Below are 22,996 nucleotides of genomic sequence, written 5' to 3' on the forward strand. Positions count from 1 at the left end.
GGACTGGGGGTGAAAGGATGGAGATGGGAGTGTTGGAGTGGGGGTGCTGGGATGGACTGGGGGTGAAAGGATGGAGATGGGAGTGTTGGAGTGGGGGTGCTGGGATGGACTGGGGGTGTTGGACTGGAGGTGCTGGGGTGGGAGGGCTGGGATGGAGCTGGGGGTGCTGGAATGGGACTGGGGGTGAAGGGATGGAGAATGGGAGAATTGGACTGGGAGTGTTGGGATGGAGTTGGGCATGCTGGGGTGGATCTGGGAGTGTTGGACTGGGGGTGCTGGGCTGGGAGTGCTGGGATGAGAGTACTGCAGTGGAAGCACTGGGATCAGAATGGAGGTGCTGGGGTGGGAGCGCTGGGCTGGGAATGGAGATGCTGGGATGGAGCTGGGAGGACTGGGATGGGAATATTGGGATGGAACTGTGAGTACTGGAGTTGGTATGCTGGGATGGGACTGGGGGTGCTGCACTGGGAGTACTGGGATGGAACTGGAGGTGTGGTACTGGGAATGCTGGGGTGGGACTGGGGATGCTGGGATGAGACTGGGAGTGCTGGGGTGGAACTGTATGTGCTGGGGTGGAGCTGGGGGTGCAGCACTGAGGGGTCTGGGGTGGGAGTGGGGAGCAGAGTACAGAATCTGGATGTTGGTGGGGTGCTGTGTTGGGGTCCAGAGGTTGATCTTGGACAGGAGTGTGGGAGATGGAGAAGCAGGGCTGGGCAGTGCTGAGGGTCAGAACTGGGAGAGCCAAGGAACAGGGATGGGGCACTGGGAGAAATGGGCTGGTGGAATCCAGGCTGCTGAGCAGCGGGACTGGGAACACAAAATGGGCATGACTGGGAGCAGACTGGGAGGACCAGCAGGGACTGCGAGGCCTTGGGGACTGGCAGATTTGGGGGCCCTGTGCCTGCTGGGCTCGCTGTCACAACACTCTTTTCCTTCTCAGTGTTAAAGAAGCGCCTCGTGAAGCTTGTGGTGAACTTTCTCTTCTATTTCAGGACAGATGAAGCTGAGGTATAAATCCTGCTTCTCTTCACACACACACAGACACACTCACACCTTTTTCTGCATGTTTATCACGTGTGCTTTGAGGAACAGCGCAGCACCAGGCTGTCACAGCCAGGACGTGGCGTCCTGAACAGTGCAAACTCCTTGGTGGGGTGAGGAGAAGCACTGCCAACAAACCACACCCTGCTTTCTACAAACACAACCGTTGCCCTACAGTGGCGAAAGTTGGACTCTGTCCCATGTATTTGCAGACCTGGAACGTACCACATAAAACCAAGATCCTCCTGTTGAAAAATCAGTGCAGGAGTAATCCTTATAATGTGGCAGGGAGAGCTGCATGCCAAGAAACCAAGAGCTTTTCGTGACATTTTTAGACTTTTCCCAGCATGAGTATTTAACCCTGATCACGGCTGAGCTCCTGTCCTGAGAAATGCTCTCTTCTCGTTTCTGTGGGTGACTGCCAACACACAACTGATGCACTGGAAATTTGCCCTCAAACAGGTGCTTCAACATCAGTGCTGCTGCCTGATTCGCAATCCCCCACTGAAATCTTTTCTCCAAACTAAACAAAATGTGAGAGGCTTTCATTTGTGGCTCATATTACCCCGTGGTTCTCGTGTCCTTGCTCAGTGTGTGCTGGCTGGCAGCCTGTCCCTGCCACTGCCTGTTTGTCCTGAGCTGTTCTTCATCCACACACCCTGTTCTTAACCTCCTGCAAAGCTCGAAGGCCGCCCTTAGGAAGTAAAATGTTAAACAGTTTATCTTTGTTTGATTTACTGTGCAAGGAAGTAAACTTTATCGCTGTCTTTGCATGACAGAAAGGAACACTGAAGCCCAGATTGAATCGGAGCACACAGAGACTCTTTAGAGGACACTCTGTGAGCTCCATGGGTTCAGAACACTGGAGCTCTGACAGTGTGTGCTGAACCCCCTCTCTGTATCTTTTCCAGCCCATTGGAGCGCTGCTGCTGGAGCACTGCAGAATCACCAAAGAAGAGGAGAATGTTTTCTCCATCAGTGAGTTCTGTTTGTGTGTTCCCTTCACGTCCCCCTCGCAGCAGCTCTTGGTAAAAGGAAACATTTCCTGCTTTCTTCCTGCTTTTCCCCATTCCCCCTCTGACACCAGCTCAGTGCTCCCCAACCTCCCTCCCCATCCAGTGCTGGTCGGTGCAGAGTTGCCATGCTCCAGTCCTGGGATGGCAGCATCTCCCCATTGCTGTGATGGGCACGGCTGTGTGCAAGGAGAGGAGCAGGAAAAGCAGCCAGCCCACAGCTCAGTGCTTGTGGCAATGCCTCTCTAGGAGGGTTCGCTATTGACAGATTGCTGCTTCTGTGCTGTTGCATTTTATCAAAAAAACAACAACAAAAAACCCCAAACACAAGTGGGCTTCAGATCAACCATCTGTGGTGCTGGTGGAGCAGGAGTGCTGTGTCCTTGTGTCGATAGCCGCGGCTCCAGCTGCCTCGCGCTGCGTCGGCCTTTCATCCCAACAACTAATCATTGTGCGAGAGGTATGTGGCAAAAATAACAGGATGTTTCTCCAAGGCCATCCCCGTATCTTTTGGCCTGGCTGTCAGGCGCAGCTGCTTCTCACTGCACAGCCATCTCCCCTCTCCCAGCCAGCAGAGATGGAGCTCTGACCGTCCCACGCAGTCTGAATGCAGTCGGAGCGTTCTGCTGAGCGCGTGGGGTTTCTGCACTGCCAGAGCTCTGCTGAACCACAGGTTCCCAAGAAAGGTGTTGAATGTGATGGCACTTGGAGCCGGACTGCGTCCCGTACAGCAGCTCCGAGGGGTTGGATGCTCCTGACCCAGTTATTTCCCCACATCTCTGTGCACTGTGTACTAAAAAGCAGAGCTCTGGGGATGATGTTAATTAATTAGATGTCCTGATTCTGTCTTGGTAAAGAATTGGAGTTGTGCAGGGATTTGCTTTCTGCTGTGCACAGTACTGAATTCCCCAAAGCCTCCAGCAAAGACAGGTCAGTACCTTCTCTGAGTGTGATTTCATTCCTCAGATAGCTGCCCTCTGCACACCACAAAATCTCTTCCTCGGGGCCGTTTTCCACTCTGGTTACTAAATCTCCTTTGACGCTTTGCAAGGAGGCTCGGGGTGTTTCAGTCTGCGTTTGCCCAGCCCATCTCCAAGCTGTCACTCGTTGAGAAGCTGCTCTTTCCCCCCCAAAGTGTTTTGCTGCTCTGAGCTGACGGGCACTGCAGGCAGCTGCTGGGAAATGCAGAGCAGAAGCGCCTCTGCAGTTGGTGTTGCTTTTGGAAGTGTCTCTCCCAGGCAGGAGTGATGCTGAGGGCTGCTGAGCTGTACTGAGGTCCTCTGGGCCACCATCACTCCCACACAGCTCTAACACAACTGTATGGGGAAGAGTGGTTATGCGCTGAGTTGAGGGAAGGGGGATGTTAAGGAGTGGCTGTCGCACTGTGTGCTGTTTCCAGTCCCTTTCTATTAGCAAACAGCTTTCTGAGCTGGATTTCAAGTTTGCAGGGGCAAGTTTGGCTGGGCCTTTGATTTTAGCAGGCAGAGAAAGAGTGTAACTCCAAGCCATAGTTAGGAGCATGATTCCAAGCTGCTCACGGTAGGATGGAGGGGACAAAGGCCTGGGTTCCCACCTGGTTCACAGGTCATCCTAGATGAACAAAGGTGCTAACTGCAGCCTGGCTGAACCTCACTTTGTTGAGGAGGAAGAGCTCTGCCAGGACCTCACTTAAACCTTTTCCTTGTTCTTGGCAGGTTTCATTGAGGAGCCAGAGAGGAAGTACTGCTTTGAGTGTGACAGCGAAGAGCAGTGCCAGGAATGGATTGAGGCACTCAAGAGAGCCAGGTGGGCCGAGCTCCCTGAGAAGGGTCTGTTTTGAGCTGCACATTTCATGCTGTTTGTTTCCTGGGATCACTCATGGTGAACCTGGGGAGGAAAGCAGCTCCCTCCTCCTGGCCAAGCTTCCCTTTGGCTCTAAACAGCTTTAGAAACTTCCCCGCATTCCTTTCTGCTCAGCCCGCTGTTCTTTTCTTACAGCTATGAGTTCATGAGGAGAAGTTTGATTTTCTACCGGAATGAGATCCAGAAGATGACGGGGAAGGTGAGTTCCTGAGGTTGGCTGCTGGGGTTGGCCTGGATCTCTGGCCTTGCTGCTGCCATCCTGCGTGAGGCTGTTGGCTGCACCGCATGCGGCTGTGCTCTGGAATCAGCACTCAGCCCTGCTGTGTGCCAGGCTGCTGAGAAGGGCTGTCCCAGCTCCCCCTGCCCGTGTCTCACCATCACTTCCCTGTGCTCTCCTTGCAGGACCCCCTGGAGCAGTTTGGGATCTCGGAGGAAGCCCGCTTCCAGCTGGCAAGCCGCAAGCAGTAATTCCACAGGCTCTTTCTGGAGGGTGAAACCCACCTTCCCCCAGAAGGAACAGCAGCAGTTCCCCCCCCAGCGGTGACCAACTGACTTTCTAATTTATTAGCCAAATGGGGCTTTTTTTTATGATTTTTTCTTGAGGGAATTCTTTGCACATTCCCACCTCTCCTGCCCTCCCGCAGCCACGGGGGCAGCCGTAACTGTTCCATGCAGACTGTGACCTTGTGCACCGATGCTGCTGCAGCCATGGGAGTGACAGCAGGAGCAAAGGAGGAGGGACTGAGCCGAGCTCCAGCACTCACTGTCCTCCAGCAAAGGCTTAGCCCTGGTGCCAGGAGCTGTGGGGCCGGCCCTGTGCCAGCTCTAGCTTCCCCTTAATCCCTGCCCTCCTGCTGGGAGCTGCTCGGCTTTTCTGGCTTAGGATGTTCCTGCAGCAGCCCCTTTCTGTAGGAGGCTGCTCTGGCTGATGGCATTGCTGTGCCACAGGTCTAACCCTGCTGTGTTCTCTTCAACACAAAGCCATTTCCATTCAGCAAGGAGCAGGAAGGCTTCTGTGAACGTGGAGCAGCTCTGCTCGGAGGAAGGGCATCACCAACTGCCGCCAGCACCTCCTGGGGTGCTGTTCTGTTTGTCCTTTCTCCGGACAGGCACTGCTCATTCCTAGAGGCTCCATGAAGCCCACTCTACTGCAAGTTAGAGCACTGTCACAAACGATGCAGAGAATGAAGCTGTAAAGCACAAGGGAGGAAAAACGGGGCTGAGAGCTCCGTGCCGTGATCCTGCCGCCCTCTGCAATGCTGTGGGCTGGGCTGAGCCTCAGGAGCAGCAGAGAGAGAGACTTGTAAAGGCAGGATCTGCTGTAAGAGTGTTGGGGTATGCTGAAGTTGAGCCCTGGGAGCATCGCCTTGCTATGCTGCAACACTCCACTCCCTCTGTGAGCTGCCAGGGAGCAACGAGCGCCTTTGCAGGGACTCTGATAGTGAAGTGATGAGCAGTAATAAGCATTAAGGGACATCTCGAGGCTCTGCACCTGAATGCAAACGGGGGAAGTGCAGCCAGAGATGAGGGGTGGAAGGCGCTCCCCAGAGCTCAGAGACCCCACGCAGCAGCTCCACTGGGTTTTCCCTGCAGAAAAGCCCCCCCAAAGGTGCAGCCACACTGATGGCAGAGGGAGCCGCTCAGCCCTGGGGGAGGGGGTGCAACTTTTTCCCAGCCAGGCAGCAAAAAGGCTGCTCTACAATTACAGCAGTAACAGCGGGGCGAGCAGCTCGTGCTGCAATGGGGCTGAAGGGAAGTTTTGGTTCTCCTCTTCCTTGGCTGGGAAGGAGTGCAGGATTGCGAGCCTGCAGCGGTGCAGCCTGGCTTCTCTCTGTACCTCAGCTGTCGGTACCAGGAGAGCAGCAGATGGCACCGACGCTTTATTTTTAACCTCACGCCCCAGATCTTTTCCTTGCCCTCCCTCGTATCCCCTTTCCCTGCAGCGGTTCGAGTGCCTGCAGCAGCAATCACCAAAAACAAACCGCGCAGGGCAGAAAATAGGGCAGCATTGAAGGCAGATGGCAGCGCTCCTGCAAGCCACAAGCTGGGATTAAAGACCGGAGCAGCACAGAGCTTTGGAGACTCGGTGTCCTCAAATGACTCCAATGACCACCACCAGCTCACGGCCAAGGAGCCCAGTGCTGCTGTCGGCAGCCCCCGTCCTCCCCCCAGCCCATGGGGATGACCCCACTCCAGTGATGGTCACGGGGTGCTGGTGGCGTAACAGGGACAGCGATGACCCCAACGTTATTGAGGAGGAGACAGTGACATTTCCTAAAACTGAATGTAAGACAAATGCTGTGAAGAGTTGTGTGGGCCTGTGCAGGCCTGGCGACTTAATTAGCAATGAGTTGATCAACTGCTAGCGTAGCGTAGGACACTGTTAGAGCTCAGCAGGAGGGGAAGGTGGTGCTGGAGAGACCCACGTCTGCTGCTGCTGATGTAGAGACAATTCTGCATGATGTGTTTGTATTGCAGGGGCCCAACCTTCCGAGCGCGGGCTCCGCGGCTGTTGTACAACGACCATTTCCAATAAAACCTCTTTTAATCACTGCGGCCATCAGAGCGTGGTGAGGGGCTGAGCCCCCGAGCCTGGAGGAGCAAATTCCCTATTGCGTGACCGGTGTGAGCAAGAAAGAAGAGAAAATCCTAGAGCACCACAGATAAGGGGTGAGCAGGAGCTGCAGTCAGCACCAGCCCAGCACTGAGCAGTGAAACGCCACGACAGAGCAGTGTATTAAAATACGTACACTTTAATATAAAGACAAAACTTCAAAGCATTTGTTTCCATTACAAATCAAGGGAGAGACACAAGAAATGAAGTGAGGGGAGGAAAAAAAAAAAACAACCAAAAACTAACAGTGCAGGGCATTAGAAAGGCGGGGGGGGATATATATATTATACGTACATATATACACACCAGAATTTGCACTACTTCTATGGGATGGAAGGAATGATGGGACAACTTACCGGTGTAAAATAAAACGACAACAAAAAGATAAATTAGGGGGAAGTTTGAGTTTTAAATAATTGGGTTTAATCGGCTAAATTATATAAACTAATCCCTATTCCCTAGGAAACATCCCGTATCGCTGCTCTAAGAAAACACGTGGTGGTTGTGGTTTTAAATCCATCCAAAATGGATCGTTAGTAGTAGTTAAAAGGTTTGCTAATCAATTCCTGAGCAACAGCAACCTGGTGACCCGCTGCGTCCCGCCTGGCTCCAACAGAGGGTGAAAAGACCCAACAAGTTGGTTTTAATTGGAGATCGATCGCTTAGGAGATCGCTAGGTGCCAGAAGCCACGCGGGATGGACCAACCCGTCCTCCTCTTCCTCGTTAACCACAGCAGCGAGACCTCGCTAACGAGCCAACCGAGCCAGAAGCAAGCAACAGCTGTACCTTAAAACAACACCAAATCCCAAAGCTGGGAACTTTGGGGTCAGTGCTACGGAACCCGGAACTGCACCAAGGGGTTTTGTTTGTGAAGGGTGAAGATGGAAGAAAACCTCTGCACAAAGATGCAAACAGCAGATGCACCGCAGGGACATTTCCAGTGTGTGCTTCCTGTTTTTGGCGTTGGGGTTAAACCCTGAAGTTCACAGTAACGTCACCTCTCTCACTGCGCCGCTCGGTGTTTCTAAGGCGAAAGGATGAAGAAAATGCGGCACAGCATCACCCTGCACACTGGGAATCCATCTGATGGTGAGAACCCGATATGGAGAAGTCAGAGCACATAAAGGAAGAAAGAACAGCCCCAAAACCTCAACTATTCGTACGCCAACATCTGCACTTCCAAAAAAAAAAACCCTACTTTTGTGGTTTCACCCCTCTGCTGCAGAGCTGCCTCATGAGGACATCGCCTCCTTTCCTGGCAACCCAGCAAACCCAGTTGGTTTGCTGTCCTCTGCACATTGACAGATACTTGTGGGAAGCTCCACCTCCTCCTCCTCTTCTTCCTCTTCCTGGCTCAGGCAACACACAAAGAGCAGAACTTGGGGAACTTCCCATCAAGCTGGGGTAACTCCTTCAGAGAACAAATAATCCCAGATCTGTTTCCTGCAGGAAAAGCACCAATTGCAACACAAAAACCCAACCAGGCAGATGGCAGAACTGACATGGGGGATGCAGACCCGGAGAGCGGCAGCTCAGCAGCAGCAGGGCGGATGTTGCAGGTGGGACGGGATGAACTTGGAGGTCTTTTCCAACCCTGGTGATTCTGTGATTGGAAACCCACCGCTGTGTGCAGCCATCGGGATTTATCAGTGCAGCCAAGTGGGGCCATCAGCTCGCGGCCCTCTGGTCACCTCTTGCAGCACAACAACCATCCAGATTCCACCCCATCCTCAGTGCTATGCAGCTGCAACACCTTTCAGGAGGAAACTGCCCACCCAGACTCCACCCTGCAGCACCACTCCAGCCCAAAGTGCTGGAGATGCAATGGAAGAGCCTACGGAGCTCCGCAGAGCTCACCTGGAAGTCACTCACTGAAGTTTGATTCAAACATAATTAGAAAGAAATCTCAATTCAAAGTGAGTGGCTGTAGCAACAGTTGGGTGATGTGAGGCTGAGGAAGGATAGAGACCAGGAAAAACTTCTTCAGCAAAAGATGGTCAGGCACTGGCATGGGTGGTCACTGTCCCCAGAGGTGTTGGGGAATGGTGATGTGGCACAGAGGGACACAGTCGGTGAGCAGTATTGTGGGAGGTGGACAGCTGGACTGGATGATCTGAGAGGTCCTTTCCTAAATTCATGACTGAGTTTGGGAGCCTCATAGCTCCCGACCCTCAAAGCATTGCAGCAGAAACCGGTGGGAGACGGAGCTCAGACTGAAGAAGGATGAAGATGTTTCCCATCACCATGGTTGTCCACTGCACTGAAGGCAACAGCCCTGCACCCTGAAACAAGAGGCAGCTCGATCCTACAAACCCCCAGAAGGCAGAGCATGCACAGTCTGTTCTGAGGCTGACAATGTGCTGCACAGTGCTCAGGAAGGTCCTTTCATTCTGGCAATGTCCACTGCTGGATGGATTCCGACTTCCTGACTTGCCCCTCACTGGCAGCAGTGGTGTGGAGGAGAAGGAACATTTGTGACGGCCATCCAACGGCTGCACCCGGGCAGGAAGCAGTAACAGAGAAGGAATTCTTTTTTGGAACCGGCTGTACGGCTTTGGTTACTCGCAATTATCTCCAATTATTGAAAACAGGTTTCAGATCTCTGGCAGGCACTGATACATCGCAGTCGTGTGTGTCTCATTGCAGCCATATGGATCAGATCTGAACAGCTCCAGGAGCTGCTCCTCCAGTAGCCCTGGAGATAAATGGGTTGGACTCACTCCAGGTTATGGCCAAGCAGTAAAAGATGGGGACGTGGAGAAGATGATGCAAATCTCAAAGCAACCACAGCGACCACCTCTCCCCGATGAAGTGATACTGGGACTTCAGCCCCCCGTGCTCGGCTTCCCATCTCACACTGCTCACTGGTTTCCATGGCACTCCCAGCAGCACGCCCCAGGGATGAAGACACTCACCATGCTGACACTTGGAGCTCAGCCACCCCATGGGCAGACACCTGCATGGTTTGGGATGAAGGTGGGGGAACAAAAAGCCTAGAACTCCGTCTTGGTCCGCTTTCCATAAACCATCTGCTAAAAGCAGAAGGACTATAAGGATAAAAATGGGAGAATGCAATTAAAGCTCCTGCCTCTCCAGCCATTGCTCATGTTCATCCCCACTCCCAGGACCGGAGTGCAGTGCCAGGAAGGATGTAGGGCAGCTCTGCAGCTCACAGCGGCTCACGGCTGTGAATGAAGATGGGGCTGCCCAACTCCCAGCTGCAACACATCTGGGTTACACCGTCCTCCTGGATTCCAGGACATAAACTCTGTACAGCTCCTACTAGAAGCTACGGATGTTTCTCAGCCATCGCCCTCTGCGTGTTTTTGCCCTTCTCCAGGTTCTCCTCTCACAGCTGTAACTCAGCTGCCTTGTCTTCTCCCACACACAAAGCAAAGTTCCATCCTTTCCAGGGCTACCAATCCCTTCCCTTCCCAATGAACGAGACAACGACATCACATCGACGGTTTCTGCACACAATGGCCGCCTATGGAAGACACACATCGGGACCAACAAATAACCACACACTGAGCTGAATCTCTAAGATTGCAGAGGATGAGGTACGAAGAAAAGGGGATGAGGTACGAAGAAAAAGCTCTACACAGAACCTGCAGAGGGTGGAAGCTGTCAGAGAACGGCTCCTCAAGGAGAGCACGCAAGGACAGAACCATCTCACATACAGAGGCAGCTGAAAGCCATGGCACCCAGCCCAGCTTGTTGTGGCCCCGCGGCACCCATTGAGTCTGAGCACCCATGCAGATGCCCCCAACACCTCCACGTGTTTCTCTTCCCGTCATTCTGCTGTTGCAATTCCCCTTCTTTGACTGTAGTTTCCTTGATTGGTGCTGGGTCCAGCCTGACCTACAGACTGGGCAATGTCTACATAACGGGTCGCCTTTCTCTCCTCGTTTTGTGCACTCGAATAAATAAGTTTTTACACGTTTACTGTGCACTGTACAGTCTAAAAATAAAGGAAATAAAGTATATGAAATTTATAAATTCTCATCACATCTCTATAAAATACAGCCGCTGCTCCGAGCGGCTCTTTCTGTACACAGAACACCGAGTCACAATACAACAAATGCACCAGTTCAATGCACCAGTTCCACCAGGGGCAGCACGGCGAGATGGCGGCGTTGTGAACTACCATTCAGATCCACTTCAAGCAAAGAAATACAAAAAGCAAAATGCACTTAGTAAGACGTCTAAGCCATTTCTGCATCAAGTATCAAAACTCTACCAACAAAATACAATTGACTCGGAACAAAAACGAGCTGCAAAAATCTACCTGCACCGGTACAGAAGCACTATGTTCAGTCTTCCCAATGTCATCTCGAGGGCCTGACCAATCCCAGTGATCGTGCACCCTGTTCATATGCCAATGACATCCCAAAGTGACCAGACCAGCTACCGAAATTCACAGCCTGCAGGCGGCCCAGTGCGGTGGGATGGGGCAGGACTCGGATCCTTCCTGCTCGACCAGGCTGCCCTGGGATCCAGCTGCCACCCCAGAGGGGAGCGCGAGCTCTCATGTGTCCAAATGCAATTAAAACCCACCCGGTGGCTCGGTTCTCCCCGGAGCAAACCGCCGGATGAAAGAGCGCCGCAGCACACGTGGCTGTAAACCAAGTGGATTTGGGGATATGAACAGAGGAAGGTGAATAAATAAAAGCAGACCTGTCTGAGAACTGGGTTTGGCATTGGTCAACCCTCTAAATTCAGCACCAAGGATCAAACTAGAGGCACAGTTCTGACGGATGAAATAGCACCGAGAAGAGGCTCTTTACATCTCTGCTGGTGTGCCAGTCCTCAGTTATTCAGAGAATTTAACCACAAGTTGTATTTATGACTCTAGGTGGAATAAAATAAGTCAAAATTATTTTCACGTTAAAAAAGATAAATACTTTACCTAAACTATCAACAATACAAACTGGAGCCTTAAGTATTTCATTTGCTTTTTTTTTTTTTTCTTCCTTTTTTCTTTTTTTTTTTTTTCCTTTAAACTCAGATTCACAGTAAATATTATTTTCTCTGTTGTTTAGGTCTTTTTAGGTTTGTGTTTTGTCCAGTAGTAAGAGCAGAACCCCTGCACAGGCCAGTGAGCACCTTTCAGTGGAAGCCGAGTGAAGTTGGTCCACGTTGTCCTTGCATAGGTCACATTGGGTTGAGGTAGAAATCCTAGTTACCTGCACAACAGGAGAGGAAGAGACTCATCTCAATGACAAAATCCACAGCGTGTCTGATGTGTCAATCATTTCTACATTGCTCCAAGACCGCGACCGGACCGAGATTTGGGACCTTCAGCCAGCAAGGGAGGAAGAGTTGACCCAAGAGCACTGACAACAGACAGGAGGAGGCCGCTGAGAGTCGGACCCCACCGGGGGGAGGAGGAAGGTCTCTGCCTGCCCACATGGGGCTTCACCCTTTTTTAGCACACACTGATCTGCTCTGAAGTTGTTACTACCTTATGGAGGAGAAGTTAAGCGGATTATTTCAGCCCCTCAACTCTGGATTTCAGCAAGGGCTCTGAGCACATGGATTTATACTGAAGTTGGGGAAAACATTCCAGTATTTGGCTTGCATCATACGGAGCAGCAATGTGTGCCACAGAGCGCCTCCTGGGAGCATTGCTCTGCTCCTCAGAACACCTCCGGACACCTGGCTGCCTTTCAGTGGACTTCAGCCACGTGCCGGCCCTACTTTGGATGGCGTGGCACCAATGGGATGGCAGCTGGTTCTGCAACACCCCAGTCCCAGTTAAGGCACCTCCTTCAGCAGACCTTCCCACCACTCCCCAGAGCCATTCGGGCACACAGAGCCCCAAACCTCCTCCTCCTCCTCTTCCTCCCCCAGCTCTCTCCTACTCAGCCCGCCCCATCAGCACATCAGCATCACTGCGGCCACAGCACAGGGACATCAAATTCCTCCTCGGCTTCCCTGCTGGGCCAAGGTGGCACTTACCTGCCTCACCAATGCCTATGGGGACTACATGTGTGCCCACCGAGCAATTTGGTGGCGAAGGCGCTACACACAATGCACAGCCAAAAGAATCTCTCAGGGATGTTGTAATTGAGGCATATGTTTTATAAGCGGTAAAAAGTATTCAACCATCGATTTTTACGCAGCTTTGGGATCAGTGAACAGCAACAACATCAACGACCTACAGGTAAAGCACGGAGCGAGCTCAGGGCCCTCACACTGCTGGAGCTCTGTGATCCCAAGCTGTTACATCACGATGCCACAGAGCATTTTTCATTACAACAGTGCCCAACTCCGTGCCGGTGCGCTTTATTCTAATGGCATTTAAACAGTGCTTCAATAGAAATGCATACAGCCTGCACAGACCCTCCTCTCTCTTACAGCCCCAACACAAAGCAGCCAACCCTGCACATTCCCTACAGTCTACCCAGGGAGCGAGCAATTGCCAAGTGAGCAATCGTATGATTCTGTAACAAAGCTCTGATGGAGACTGCCACTGTGTGCATATCAAGCTGCAGTGCTCAGCTTGGCTTCTTGGTTTCCTCTTCTCTGCTGCAAATTCTAACCCCCTTTTTGCTACCTGTGGCTGTTTCCCAGGGATGCAGAGGGTGTGCTGACTGCAGTGCACCAGCAGTGCGTTTGCACTCTGAAGCTGCAGCTTGGGACCTGGAGGGTTTGGAACTTTCTGGTTATTGAGCAGCTGTTGTTGGCTGAGGTTGGAAGCAGCATCACTCACCCCAGCGCCATGGGAACACGGACTTGTGGAAGGAGCAGTGTCTGCATTAGAATCATAGGATGGCTTAGGTTGAAAGGGATCTTAAAGATCATCCACTTCCACTTCCCTGCCCTGTGCTGGAGGGGAAACCACCGCCAGTGATCGTATAAAAACCGTAACGTACAAAGACGCTCCTCCTGACTGCTGATCCCCACCTGAACGTAATCCCAACTCAATGGGACAGCAGAGTCAGCACTCCTTGTCGAGAAATCCTGACTCCCAGCCCAGGCAGCACGGAGCTCTGCGCCCTCTGCCACCGCACTACCCCACATTTCAGAGGCTTCTGTCTCACAGCCCGCGCCCACCCCTCTCTGCAGAGGAAGAAGCACCACTCAGCATCTCGCACACCACTCCTGGGGTTCGTCTCTAGCCTTACCTTACAACATAAGAACCGTTAGCTAAGCAAGCTCTTTATCGTGGCTTAACCCCAGAAAGGTGCGAAGCGGAAGGAGGCTGCATGCCAAGCGTGACCCACATGGCGGGCGCGCCGGCGGCCGTGGGCTGCGCCATCGGGGGCACGGACTGTGCCAGCGCCGAGCGGGGCAGGGGGGGGTGGTGGACGGTAAAGGAGGGGCGGGAGGCTTTGTGCTGCAGGGAAGCGAGCTTGATAGACAGAGCGGCGTTAGAGTGGACAGAAGCGGCGGAGGAGGATGGCAGGAAAGCGTCGCCGGGTGGGATGGAGGGGCTGTGCAGGAGGTCGGGGTTAGAAGCAAGCAGAGGGGGAGGAGGGGGCAAGGAAACGTTAGGAGGGGGTGGAGGTGGATGGAAAACAGATTGCACTGGCGCTCTGTTGAGGTGCTGAGCGGCTCTATTCTCGCTAGATGTTACTAAATTAGAGGAGGGGGGTGGGAAGGATGAGGATGAGGTGCTGGCAACAGCCTGCAGGGGGTTTAAGCTTAGCACTGTGCTGCTAGAGACAGCACTGCTGCTGAAACTGGCTCCAAACTGATGAGGAGAGGAGGCAGAAGGCACCGCATGGTTAAAAATACCTGCAAACAGGAGAGAAAAACTCAGCTTCAACAGATGGGCTTTGTACAGTCTCAGGTGACAAGAGAAAACAAAACAAAACAAAAAAAAAAGCAAAATTATAGTAGTTACGGCCCCATACAAAAATATGCAGCATGAGAAGGCAGCAAGCAATGAGAGGTAATGGTGCAGGCCAGGAGGTACAAGAGGTTCACTTACCTTTCCTACTGCCAACCTCTACGTGCCACCAGGACACGTGGTCAGACCCCAGAACTGTCAGTGCCGTACCACACAGGCAGGCTCTGTAGAGATTACGGGGTCTCTCAGAGCCGTGGATCTGAAGACTCAGACTGCTGCTCTTCCCTCCCCACCCTTCCTGCTCTCCCCCATTCACGGGGCAGCGCAGGGGAGACCGCATTTCCAGCAAATCTACGTGCTGAGAGATGTGAGAGTTAGGATTTCCCGACACGGTGCCTGAATGGTTACGGATGGGTAAGACACACTGCCTGCCCTGGACAGTGAGCTGGGACAGGCTGCGTGCTGCTCCTGCCAAGCAGAACCCCAGAAGCAGAAGGTGCATATGGCACTGCCCTTCCTGGCAAAAAGATGCTCTCGGTGTCTGTTCCAGAGCCAGAATGCTACGCAATTCCCAACGCCACTTCCTCAGATGTTTTTGCTCTTCCTGGATCATACTCAGTGCTAATCCCAACCTCTACACAAGCTGACAGAGCTCCTTTCACTTGGTGACACAACGGGTTAAACCTTTTACCTGCAGGTAGGCCTAGGCTGGTTCCAACACAGCAACATCTGAACAAACATACATTATGAAATCACAAAGTCGGGTGTATTCTTTCATTGAGGTGATACAACAAGTGGACAAAGCTCATGGGATTTCACTGTGGGGCAACGGGCTCATCTTAATTTCGGAGGGAGAGAAGAGACGTGTTATGTGGAATAGGCCTGCTTGACATCCTGTGGAAGTGAAAGGGTTTCAGCCCTGGAGAGGCAGCGTCAGACTTTCCTTTAGGCCCTGTCTTAGACCAGAGAAAGAGTTCTGCCTACCTCCAACTGTTCCACCTGTAACCCCAGGAGAGAAGCTCCCCATAGTGTGAGAATTAGTCAGTCTGGTTGCAGCTGACGACACGTGGACCAGACTGGCAGCAGCTGGCATGGAATTAAATAAGGACTGCAATACTGAGGAGTTTGTCACCGAGTTGAGGTTGGCTTGCAAGGCCATAGGGCCGAGGGGGAACTGCGATCCAGTGGTCAAAGTGTTGAGGAAGGGATGGTGCGTCTGCACAGACGATGCTGGGTTGCCTGCTGAAGAAACAGCAGTAGAAAGGCTTTTCCCATTCAGAAGGCCACCAGACGAAACAGCAGCAGAAATGAAAAGGTTATGGCCGTTTTTAAACTCCACGTCTCGGTCCCTTCCTTTGCCAACCTTTCCGTTATGCTGCAAAGAGTTTTTCTCCGAAGAACCCCCCGCACGAATGCTCATTTCACTCATGTCTTTGCTTTTGACTCCTGCCCGGCTGAGGTCTTCCCCCTTGGCGCCGCCGAGGCCTTCGAGCTGCCTCTTGTTCAAAAAAGGATTTGTTTCTGATATCCCCACGTCTTTGCTCCGCTGCGACTGGAAACCCAGCGAGCAGGCGGCAGCCGTCCCGTCCGAGGCCTTGTGTGGAAGAGAAGCACCATCGATAAAGCTGTGTAAACCAATGTCAGTCGACAGCCCGCCGTTGTAGGCGAACCCGTTGGTGGGGTTTGTGCTGGGGCTGAGCCCATCTGCCCCCGACGAGGGCATGGCCATGCCTTTCCTCGTGTGCGCCATCTTGGCGTCCATGGCGAGGCTGTCCTCGGAGGACGGCCTGAAGGCAAACAGCGAATTCTGGCTCAGAGACGACACAGACTGCAAGGGACTGTCCGTGGTTTTGGTCAGGTTGATGTCAGATATTGGTGAGAAAGTAGATTTCCATTTACTGCTGTTCATGTTCTCGTTGGGTTGTGCTTGTTTCCTCCCAGATAAGCTGCCACCTGGTTTGGAAGAAAGGTTTCTAAATATCAAAAGGCAGTTTGCACTGAACCTGCTCACTAAAAACGTAGGTTTTGCCTTCAACACCTGGATTTTATCCGCCTGTAATTCTATTCCTCATCCAAAAGCAGAACACCTGTGAAGTCACCTACGCATCCTTTAAATTTAGCTTCACATCTGGTAAGTTTCGAGAACGCTGATCTGCTCTTGCTCTACGGATCCCTCCCCAAGTCCTAAGATGGCACAACACAACTCATCGGATCTCTGGTGGCCTGTGACTAGAGAAAGAACTGACCCAAGATCTGTAATTATCAGCCACCTGTCTTAATTACGATAACACAAAGCCCTGGTGGGATGGCACTCTGCTCATCAGCCTTCTATTAACAACACCTTCAGCCACCCACTCCCCAGCCCAACCACCGTCCCAAGCAGTTTACATCTCTCACACCCACCATTTTCGACAGTCTTCTGTGGAGATTTGCTTTCCAGCGATATCGTTGCAATTTTCCTCTCGATCCTGGTGGGAAAATAAAAAGGTTACAGCACTCACCGCAGTCGTTTGCTTTCATATTTACCCTCAGAGCCTCACGTTCACATCCTAACAGTTGACTGAAGCACATAAGGCCAAGGCTCTACACGGGACAGGAAAACCATTTAGAAATATCCACTGGAAGCTCAGCAGAAGCTGTCACAGACTCTGTGCTGTTCGCCAAGGTCGATGCCTGCTCAGAGCACGTCACCACTGCTCTTTCACAAGGTTGGTGTCATTCATGCACGCTCACCTGGTGCTGTTGTGCTCATCTTCAGATCCCTGCTCGTCATCTGACGTGAGAGGGGAGTAATGAACGCCGTTGCTCTGAGTGAGGGGCTTTTCCTTTTTCAGTACCGGGGGCTGGTCGTTGTCCTGGTAAGGAACAGGAGAGTTCTTCAGGGAGTTTTCAGGAGAGGAAATGGCTGTTATTTCTAAAGGCTGGTTAATGTTATTGACCTGGGCAAGAAGGAAAGAAAGCAGTTACGGGTGAGAGCACCGCTTTAGAAACAAGGCGTCTTGTTTAGGATATGAACGCACTCAGCTTCAGGACAGGCCAACTTGGCACTGCCACTGCTCTCCCCCAGCACCATGCAGCAGAGCCCAGGATGAAGGCTTTAAGACAACTCGGGAAAATATCTTATTTTCATCATTTGATTTTATGTTTGAACGCAGAAATGAAGACACGGCAAAACGACATTTCTTCTCAAACTGCCACTGCAGGATCCCACGAGCACAACTTGTGGAGCTGGCTTATTAACGTGGGAACACCATATGCTTCTGGCACTCGTGAGCTGTTTAGTCAATCTTAGCTTAAACTACATTCAAAATATTTAATCTACAGGATAAAAAAGAAAAAAGAGCAACTTCACTGTAAAAACAAGCTCTGCTGGAAGAGGCGAGATTGCTTGTTAATTTTTAGTGCTGTGACAGGAAGAACTCTTTGGAGACGTCCTCCAAAGGCATTCAGGGCCATGGAAGGGCCCTGGGCAGCCTGGTGGGGGCACCCAGCCCTTGGAGAGGGGTTGGAACGGGGTGAGAACCTCTCTGTGATATCTATACCAAAGCAGCTCCCTAACATTCAGCAGCTCTCCTGGCCTTCAGAGGGGCCGTTTCCAGGGAGGGTCATCCCTCCAGTCCCAGCCAGCAGCCCCGCGACGGCCTCACGCCTAAGAAGAAAGCAGCGGAAGCTGACTTCTAACTCCAAGAAATCTCCCCAGCCCTCTCTGCAGCCCTTACCATGGAGTTGATGTTGAGCGGTGAACCCGATGGCTGCGTAAAGAGTCCAGACACAGCGGGCAAGGATTTGCGTTTGGGGGAGACCCCGGAGCCCCCGCTGAGGTTCCCAGTGGAGGATCTCTTCCGCCGGCCGCGCTTCTTCCCGTCCTGCGCGTGTGCTGGGCCGCAGTCCAGCCGAGCGCTCGCGGGCAGAGGGCTGTGCTTGGTGGAAGGGGATTGTTTTACATGTCCTGTATTAGGAGAGATTGTAAAGATGATTCTTCTCTTGGCCTCGTTCTCAGGATCTGAAAATGCTGCATCAGACTGAAGATCCCCCTTTGTTCCATCGGCAAACATCTTCTGAGCATCTGCATAGTGCAGTCCCCCTACCAGGCTCTGGGAGGTGCCATTTAACCTGGGGCTTGCTGAGTGCTGGTGAGCAGGGGAGCTTTGCCCAGAGTTCCTCGACTGCATCATTAGCAAAGGATGTTGTGGAGTGGAACTCCGAGACCCTACTGAGTTAAACAGACTCCCGGAGTCGTCCAGAGCTGCCTGATCAACACTATGGTTAAGATGGGCTGGGCTGTTTGTAAGATTTCCATTGACTGCCACGGAGCCAGAAGAGTAAGAAAAACCTGTTGAAAGGGAAAGTATACATCACTGCTTCTGCTGAGCGATAGGTCACAGTGCTAGATGTGTGGGATGGCTGGGGCTGGCTGGCCGTGCAGTTGGGATGCTGGCTCTGCACGCTCACAGTTCCACTCAGGCCGTAACAATTTGCTCTGCTCTCTCATCAGTGTTGTATGGAGACAGCCTGGAATGGAACCTCCAGTGAAAGGTTCTTGTACACTGTTACACCTCCTGAAGTTGGGGCTCCTGTTTCTCTGCTCCTTCCTATCATCGAGGAAATAAGAGGGGCCAAATTGAGTTGGTTTCCTTCCTCGAAAATAAGGGACTCTGCCTATACAGCCCAAGTCCTGCTCAACGCTAAACAAACAGCAGTGGCTTCCAAGTGATGGGATCTCACTGCAGCACAATGCCATCTGGGATAAGCCTGGGAAGGGGATGAGGTGTTTGTCATGGCATATCACAAATGGGTTCAGTGCTCTAGGAAGGCCTCGTCTCCGGGCTGCCTTCGTGGAAAGGGCAGAAGGGAATACAGTACTGTTTTACATCAGCTTTTGAATAATTCTTTGCTTGTGTAGAAAATTGCAGCCAAGCCCTTCTTTGCAGAACAGATGCTAGAAACAACACAAGCCCCTCAAGGTGAAAAACACAAAGAACAAATGCACTCTGATGAGGGATCAGCTGCAGGGCAGCTTCTGTATGCAAGAACCTACGTTTCTCAGTCCACAACATTTCCATATCCTGAACAGCTACAGGCCACAATTCCAACAGATGGGCGAGCTCAGAAGTGATGTCTGTACTTAAAGGCATCCCTACTCTTCCCCTTGTTTCCCAGATTCTGGTGCCTTTACAGATGCTCATGAGACATCACTGCGATTTCCTTAAAGGAATTAATTGTAGTATTAAAAAATAAATAAAAAACCCTCCACCACCACCCTGCAAAAGAGAACTTTTCAGGTGACAGTTCATAGGATAGCTGTGGAATAGCTTGGATGGCTTGCAACTTGCAGAGATCAGAATCTCTTCATCCACAAAGAGAAATGTACAAAAACCCAACCACCGCAGCTCAGATAAAGACAGACTCCAACGAAAACTCCACACTGAAACCTATCCAAGCTGTAGGCACTGTTCTGACAGGCTCAGAAGATGATAATCTGTGATCCTTTGGTCTGGTGACAAAGAGCACACCTCCCTAACGCTGATCTGCCCGGAGTGAGCTGCTCCCAAAACTCCAGGTGTGTGCCCACGTGCTGTGACAGAGCACCTCCGCGCCGCTGAGGCTGTTACCTGAGGTAGCCAAAGCCAGTGGCTTGTTTCCAGCAGCATTGCTTACACCATTATGAGAACTAGCACCAATCTGCTTTTCAAGTGTCGATGAGTCTCTGCTCTGATGAACTGGGCTAGGTGTGCTTCTCTGCGGGGCAGAAACAGGAGCGTTAGTGCAGGAAGGGTACTCAGAAGTCACCCGTTTAAACAAAATTCACATGCAGTAGGAGATTACCAGGGAAAGCAGCTCTAATCCCTGGATAGCCCAGATTTATCATGTTTTGAGAAGAACACAGAGCGTTACGGGACACAAAGACACGCTGCCATCTGCTGCAGTGCGGCGGCACCCAGCGTGAGCTCCACACCGTGCACACACAGGCTGTTCCAGCCTCAAGTTGGGCTCATCCCTCACAGCTGGGACGTCGCCCACAGACCACCCAGCTGAGGCAGGAACAGTCCTGTGGCGCAGGCAGGAAGGCGTGGGGGCTACAAACAAATCAATTGACAAATGGGATTCCCAGCTCCCGGGGCCACAAACCCTCAGAAGCTGCACTTTTCTCAAGGCAAACACTCAGCCCGTCAGCTCGAGGCACACACTTTGCTCTTCCTCCTGGCTCAAAGTACCACCGCTCCACAGACACAGGAGCACGGATAAGAGCCAGCAGGATGAACCCCAGCAGCAGCACAAAGCACTCAGGATTAGCAGCCCGCTATGGATCCCAGCACACAGCACCCCATTTCTGCCCCCCGTGATGGCACTGAGGGATGGAAAGCACTGATAATGCCTTACTCACCACCTTCTCAACACGGCTAGGCAGGACTACGCTGGCCAGAGGGATGCTAACAGGGAGCTTATTGGGCTGCACTGTGCTGAGAGGAATACTGATGGGTAGGCTGGTGATAGTTTCTCCATTACTCACAGAGGTTCTCTCTCTCAAAACCTGCGAATGCAAATGATAAAGTCATGTTCTCAACTGCAAGCTGTTACTGAAGAGACATTCTGAGCTAATGGCAATGTGCTTGTTTAGATTTTGTTCTTTTTTCTTTTCTCTTATTAAGAATTACATAATTAAGAGCGATAACTATATCACTATATACGCTCTGGAAAGCCAGAGCACGCATACAACACCAATACACCAGGACAGAAATACCCAGCAGCACAGAGACATAAATTAAGGCTCCTGCTGCCCCTAAGCATAAGGGAAAGGCTGCCTTAAGCGAGCTCCTGCCCCAGTCACAGATTTGTCACAGCTCTGTGAAGAGCACTCAGCTGGCTGACTTCATAGCCTGAGATCCTCTGAACACAGAAGATGGAGCAGTCGGAAACATTTCCATGGTAACCTCCTGTTGGAGGGCACCTGCTTGCTCTGAAATGAGCACCATGAGGATTCATGGCAGGACCGATTGCATGCTTGATTTTTTTACTTTCTTTTTTTAATACAAAAGGCAGTCTGGTTTTCAAGTCGAAGCAGACACTCAGCAGACCAATACAGCTCTACTGCATTACCAGCATATTTGGTATGCAAACCAGCGAGTCAGAGGTGAGCACATCTTACATGGGCACCATATTCTCTTCCTCTAGCCAGTTCCTCTTACTTACTGCACCACGATTCCTGCATTCCGTGTCATTTTCCATGCCAAGCTGACCACAGACCAGAACATGTCTGCTTCTCCCAGCCTGGAAACCTTCTCTTTGTTCTAGCAGCTGTCAAGTCTCCATGCTCACACCAAAGCAGATCTCTTACCTTCTCGCCTGCAATCGGTAAGGCCGCTGGGGAAGAGGGCCGAGTTTCCTGAGGACTCAGCTTGATGCCATTGGAAATACTGGGGCTTGGATATGTAAGGCCGTTCTCTTTGACATGGTCAGCTCTGCAACAGAGGTTTGCCATCATCAGAATACAAAGCTAACAAATTCTGCTTTGCAAATACTCCTGCACGAAACCCAAGGCACCACAGCACCGTGTTTACCCAAGCAGCTGAACTGCTGGTTGTGCTGAGACAAAAACTTTAAGTGAACAGAACTCTACCTTTGAAAGTATTTTTCCACAATCCAAATAAACCACTGTTATTAAAAGTAATCATTGAATGGCCCAGGTTGGAAGGGACCTCAAGGATCACGAAGCTCCAACCCCCTGCCACACGCAGGGCCACCAACCTCCCCATTTCACAGCAGCCCAGGCTGCCCAGGGCCCCATCCAATCTGGCCTTGAACACCTCCAGGGATGGACGGGGCATCACAGCCTCTCAGGGCAGCTGTTCCAGCACCTCACCACTCTCACAGCAAAGAACGTAGTCAACTTAATGAAGCCCTTCCATCAAGAGACGATGGCTCTCACCTCTGCATCTCACTTGTTGTTGCTTTTCCATTGACTGCATGGTCTTGATTCAAGTGTCTCCTTAGTGCTATTTTAGCAGGGGAAAACCTGGTATAATCAGGTAAGGACAGGCTTGCCATCCTGTCTGCCTTCTGCCTGCTGTGGTTTGGGGTGCATGGAACTATTTCTTGGTCCAGATGAGAAGTCATGTACTGAGGGGTGTTCTGCTTGGAGGACGGCCTGCTGAAAGTGTTGTGAATCTCATAGGGAGTTGCGTGGCCGTTCATGGACAGTTCAGGGCTCATGCCATTGACATGGGGCATAGGAAACTTGGAGCACTCGAGCTCCAGCTGGAACCTGCCATGATCAGCCTCAGCATCACGGCTCAGATGGGTTTTATTCCGTAGCTGCACTGACAGTGACTCATCCGACGGCGTGTACGATTTCAGCTGCATCAGCTCCTGCTGCCTTTGGCTCTTCTCAAGTTCCACAATGCTGATCTTTAAATAAAGAAGAGGACAATGATAAAAGACCACACATAATAACTCTAAGGCATCGCAGCTCTGCTTCAATGCACCTCGCAGAACGAGTGACCCCATCTCTGGGAACGATGCAGCAGGGGTGACCCGTGCTTTGAGGAACAGATTTCAGTGCTGCTCTGAGCCACAGCCGAGACGTGCAGGGAAGGGGAATGGCTCAGAAACTCTCACATTTCACATTCTGGAAGCAAATAAAATGTCTCTGATATAATAGAGAGAATACAGAATAACCCAGTAGTGTC

The 22,996-nt window shown here is 51.8% G+C and overlaps 2 protein-coding genes across 7 annotated transcripts in view; one reads left to right on the plus strand and one right to left on the minus strand.

Moving 5' to 3' along the window:
- Window positions 1-6,447, plus strand: part of PLEKHJ1 (pleckstrin homology domain containing J1) — a 6,824-nt gene extending 377 nt beyond the window's left edge. The window contains exons 2-6 of the mRNA XM_042836003.1: window positions 941-1,008; window positions 1,953-2,019; window positions 3,749-3,839; window positions 4,032-4,095; window positions 4,299-6,447. Of these exons, the coding sequence (XP_042691937.1) occupies window positions 941-1,008; window positions 1,953-2,019; window positions 3,749-3,839; window positions 4,032-4,095; window positions 4,299-4,364 (356 nt within the window). The 3' untranslated portion in view covers window positions 4,365-6,447. The remainder of the gene's footprint in view (window positions 1-940; window positions 1,009-1,952; window positions 2,020-3,748; window positions 3,840-4,031; window positions 4,096-4,298) is intronic.
- Window positions 6,448-6,629: 182 nt separating this feature from the next.
- The window catches only part of DOT1L (DOT1 like histone lysine methyltransferase), a 58,764-nt gene continuing 42,397 nt past the window's right edge, over window positions 6,630-22,996 (minus strand). For 2 of the 6 annotated variants that reach the window (XM_042835990.1, XM_042835995.1), the window contains 9 exons: window positions 22,237-22,715; window positions 21,646-21,769; window positions 20,695-20,841; window positions 19,922-20,048; window positions 18,029-18,642; window positions 17,043-17,248; window positions 16,713-16,777; window positions 15,294-16,262; window positions 6,630-14,254 (listed from right to left, as the gene is read on the minus strand). In XM_042835990.1, coding sequence (XP_042691924.1) covers window positions 13,677-14,254; window positions 15,294-16,262; window positions 16,713-16,777; window positions 17,043-17,248; window positions 18,029-18,642; window positions 19,922-20,048; window positions 20,695-20,841; window positions 21,646-21,769; window positions 22,237-22,715 — 3,309 coding nt within the window. In that variant the 3' untranslated portion in view covers window positions 6,630-13,676. Of the gene's footprint in view, window positions 14,255-15,000; window positions 16,263-16,712; window positions 16,778-17,042; window positions 17,249-18,028; window positions 18,643-19,921; window positions 20,049-20,694; window positions 20,842-21,645; window positions 21,770-22,236; window positions 22,716-22,996 lie in introns of all 6 variants that reach the window. The other 4 variants (XR_006171605.1, XM_042835992.1, XM_042835991.1 and 1 more) reach the window with 4 other exon arrangements.

Source organism: Centrocercus urophasianus, unplaced genomic scaffold, assembly GCF_019232065.1.
Source record: "Centrocercus urophasianus isolate 14NV4802_14NV808 unplaced genomic scaffold, USGS_Curo_1.0 seq_56, whole genome shotgun sequence".
Lineage (NCBI taxonomy): Eukaryota > Metazoa > Chordata > Aves > Galliformes > Phasianidae > Centrocercus > Centrocercus urophasianus.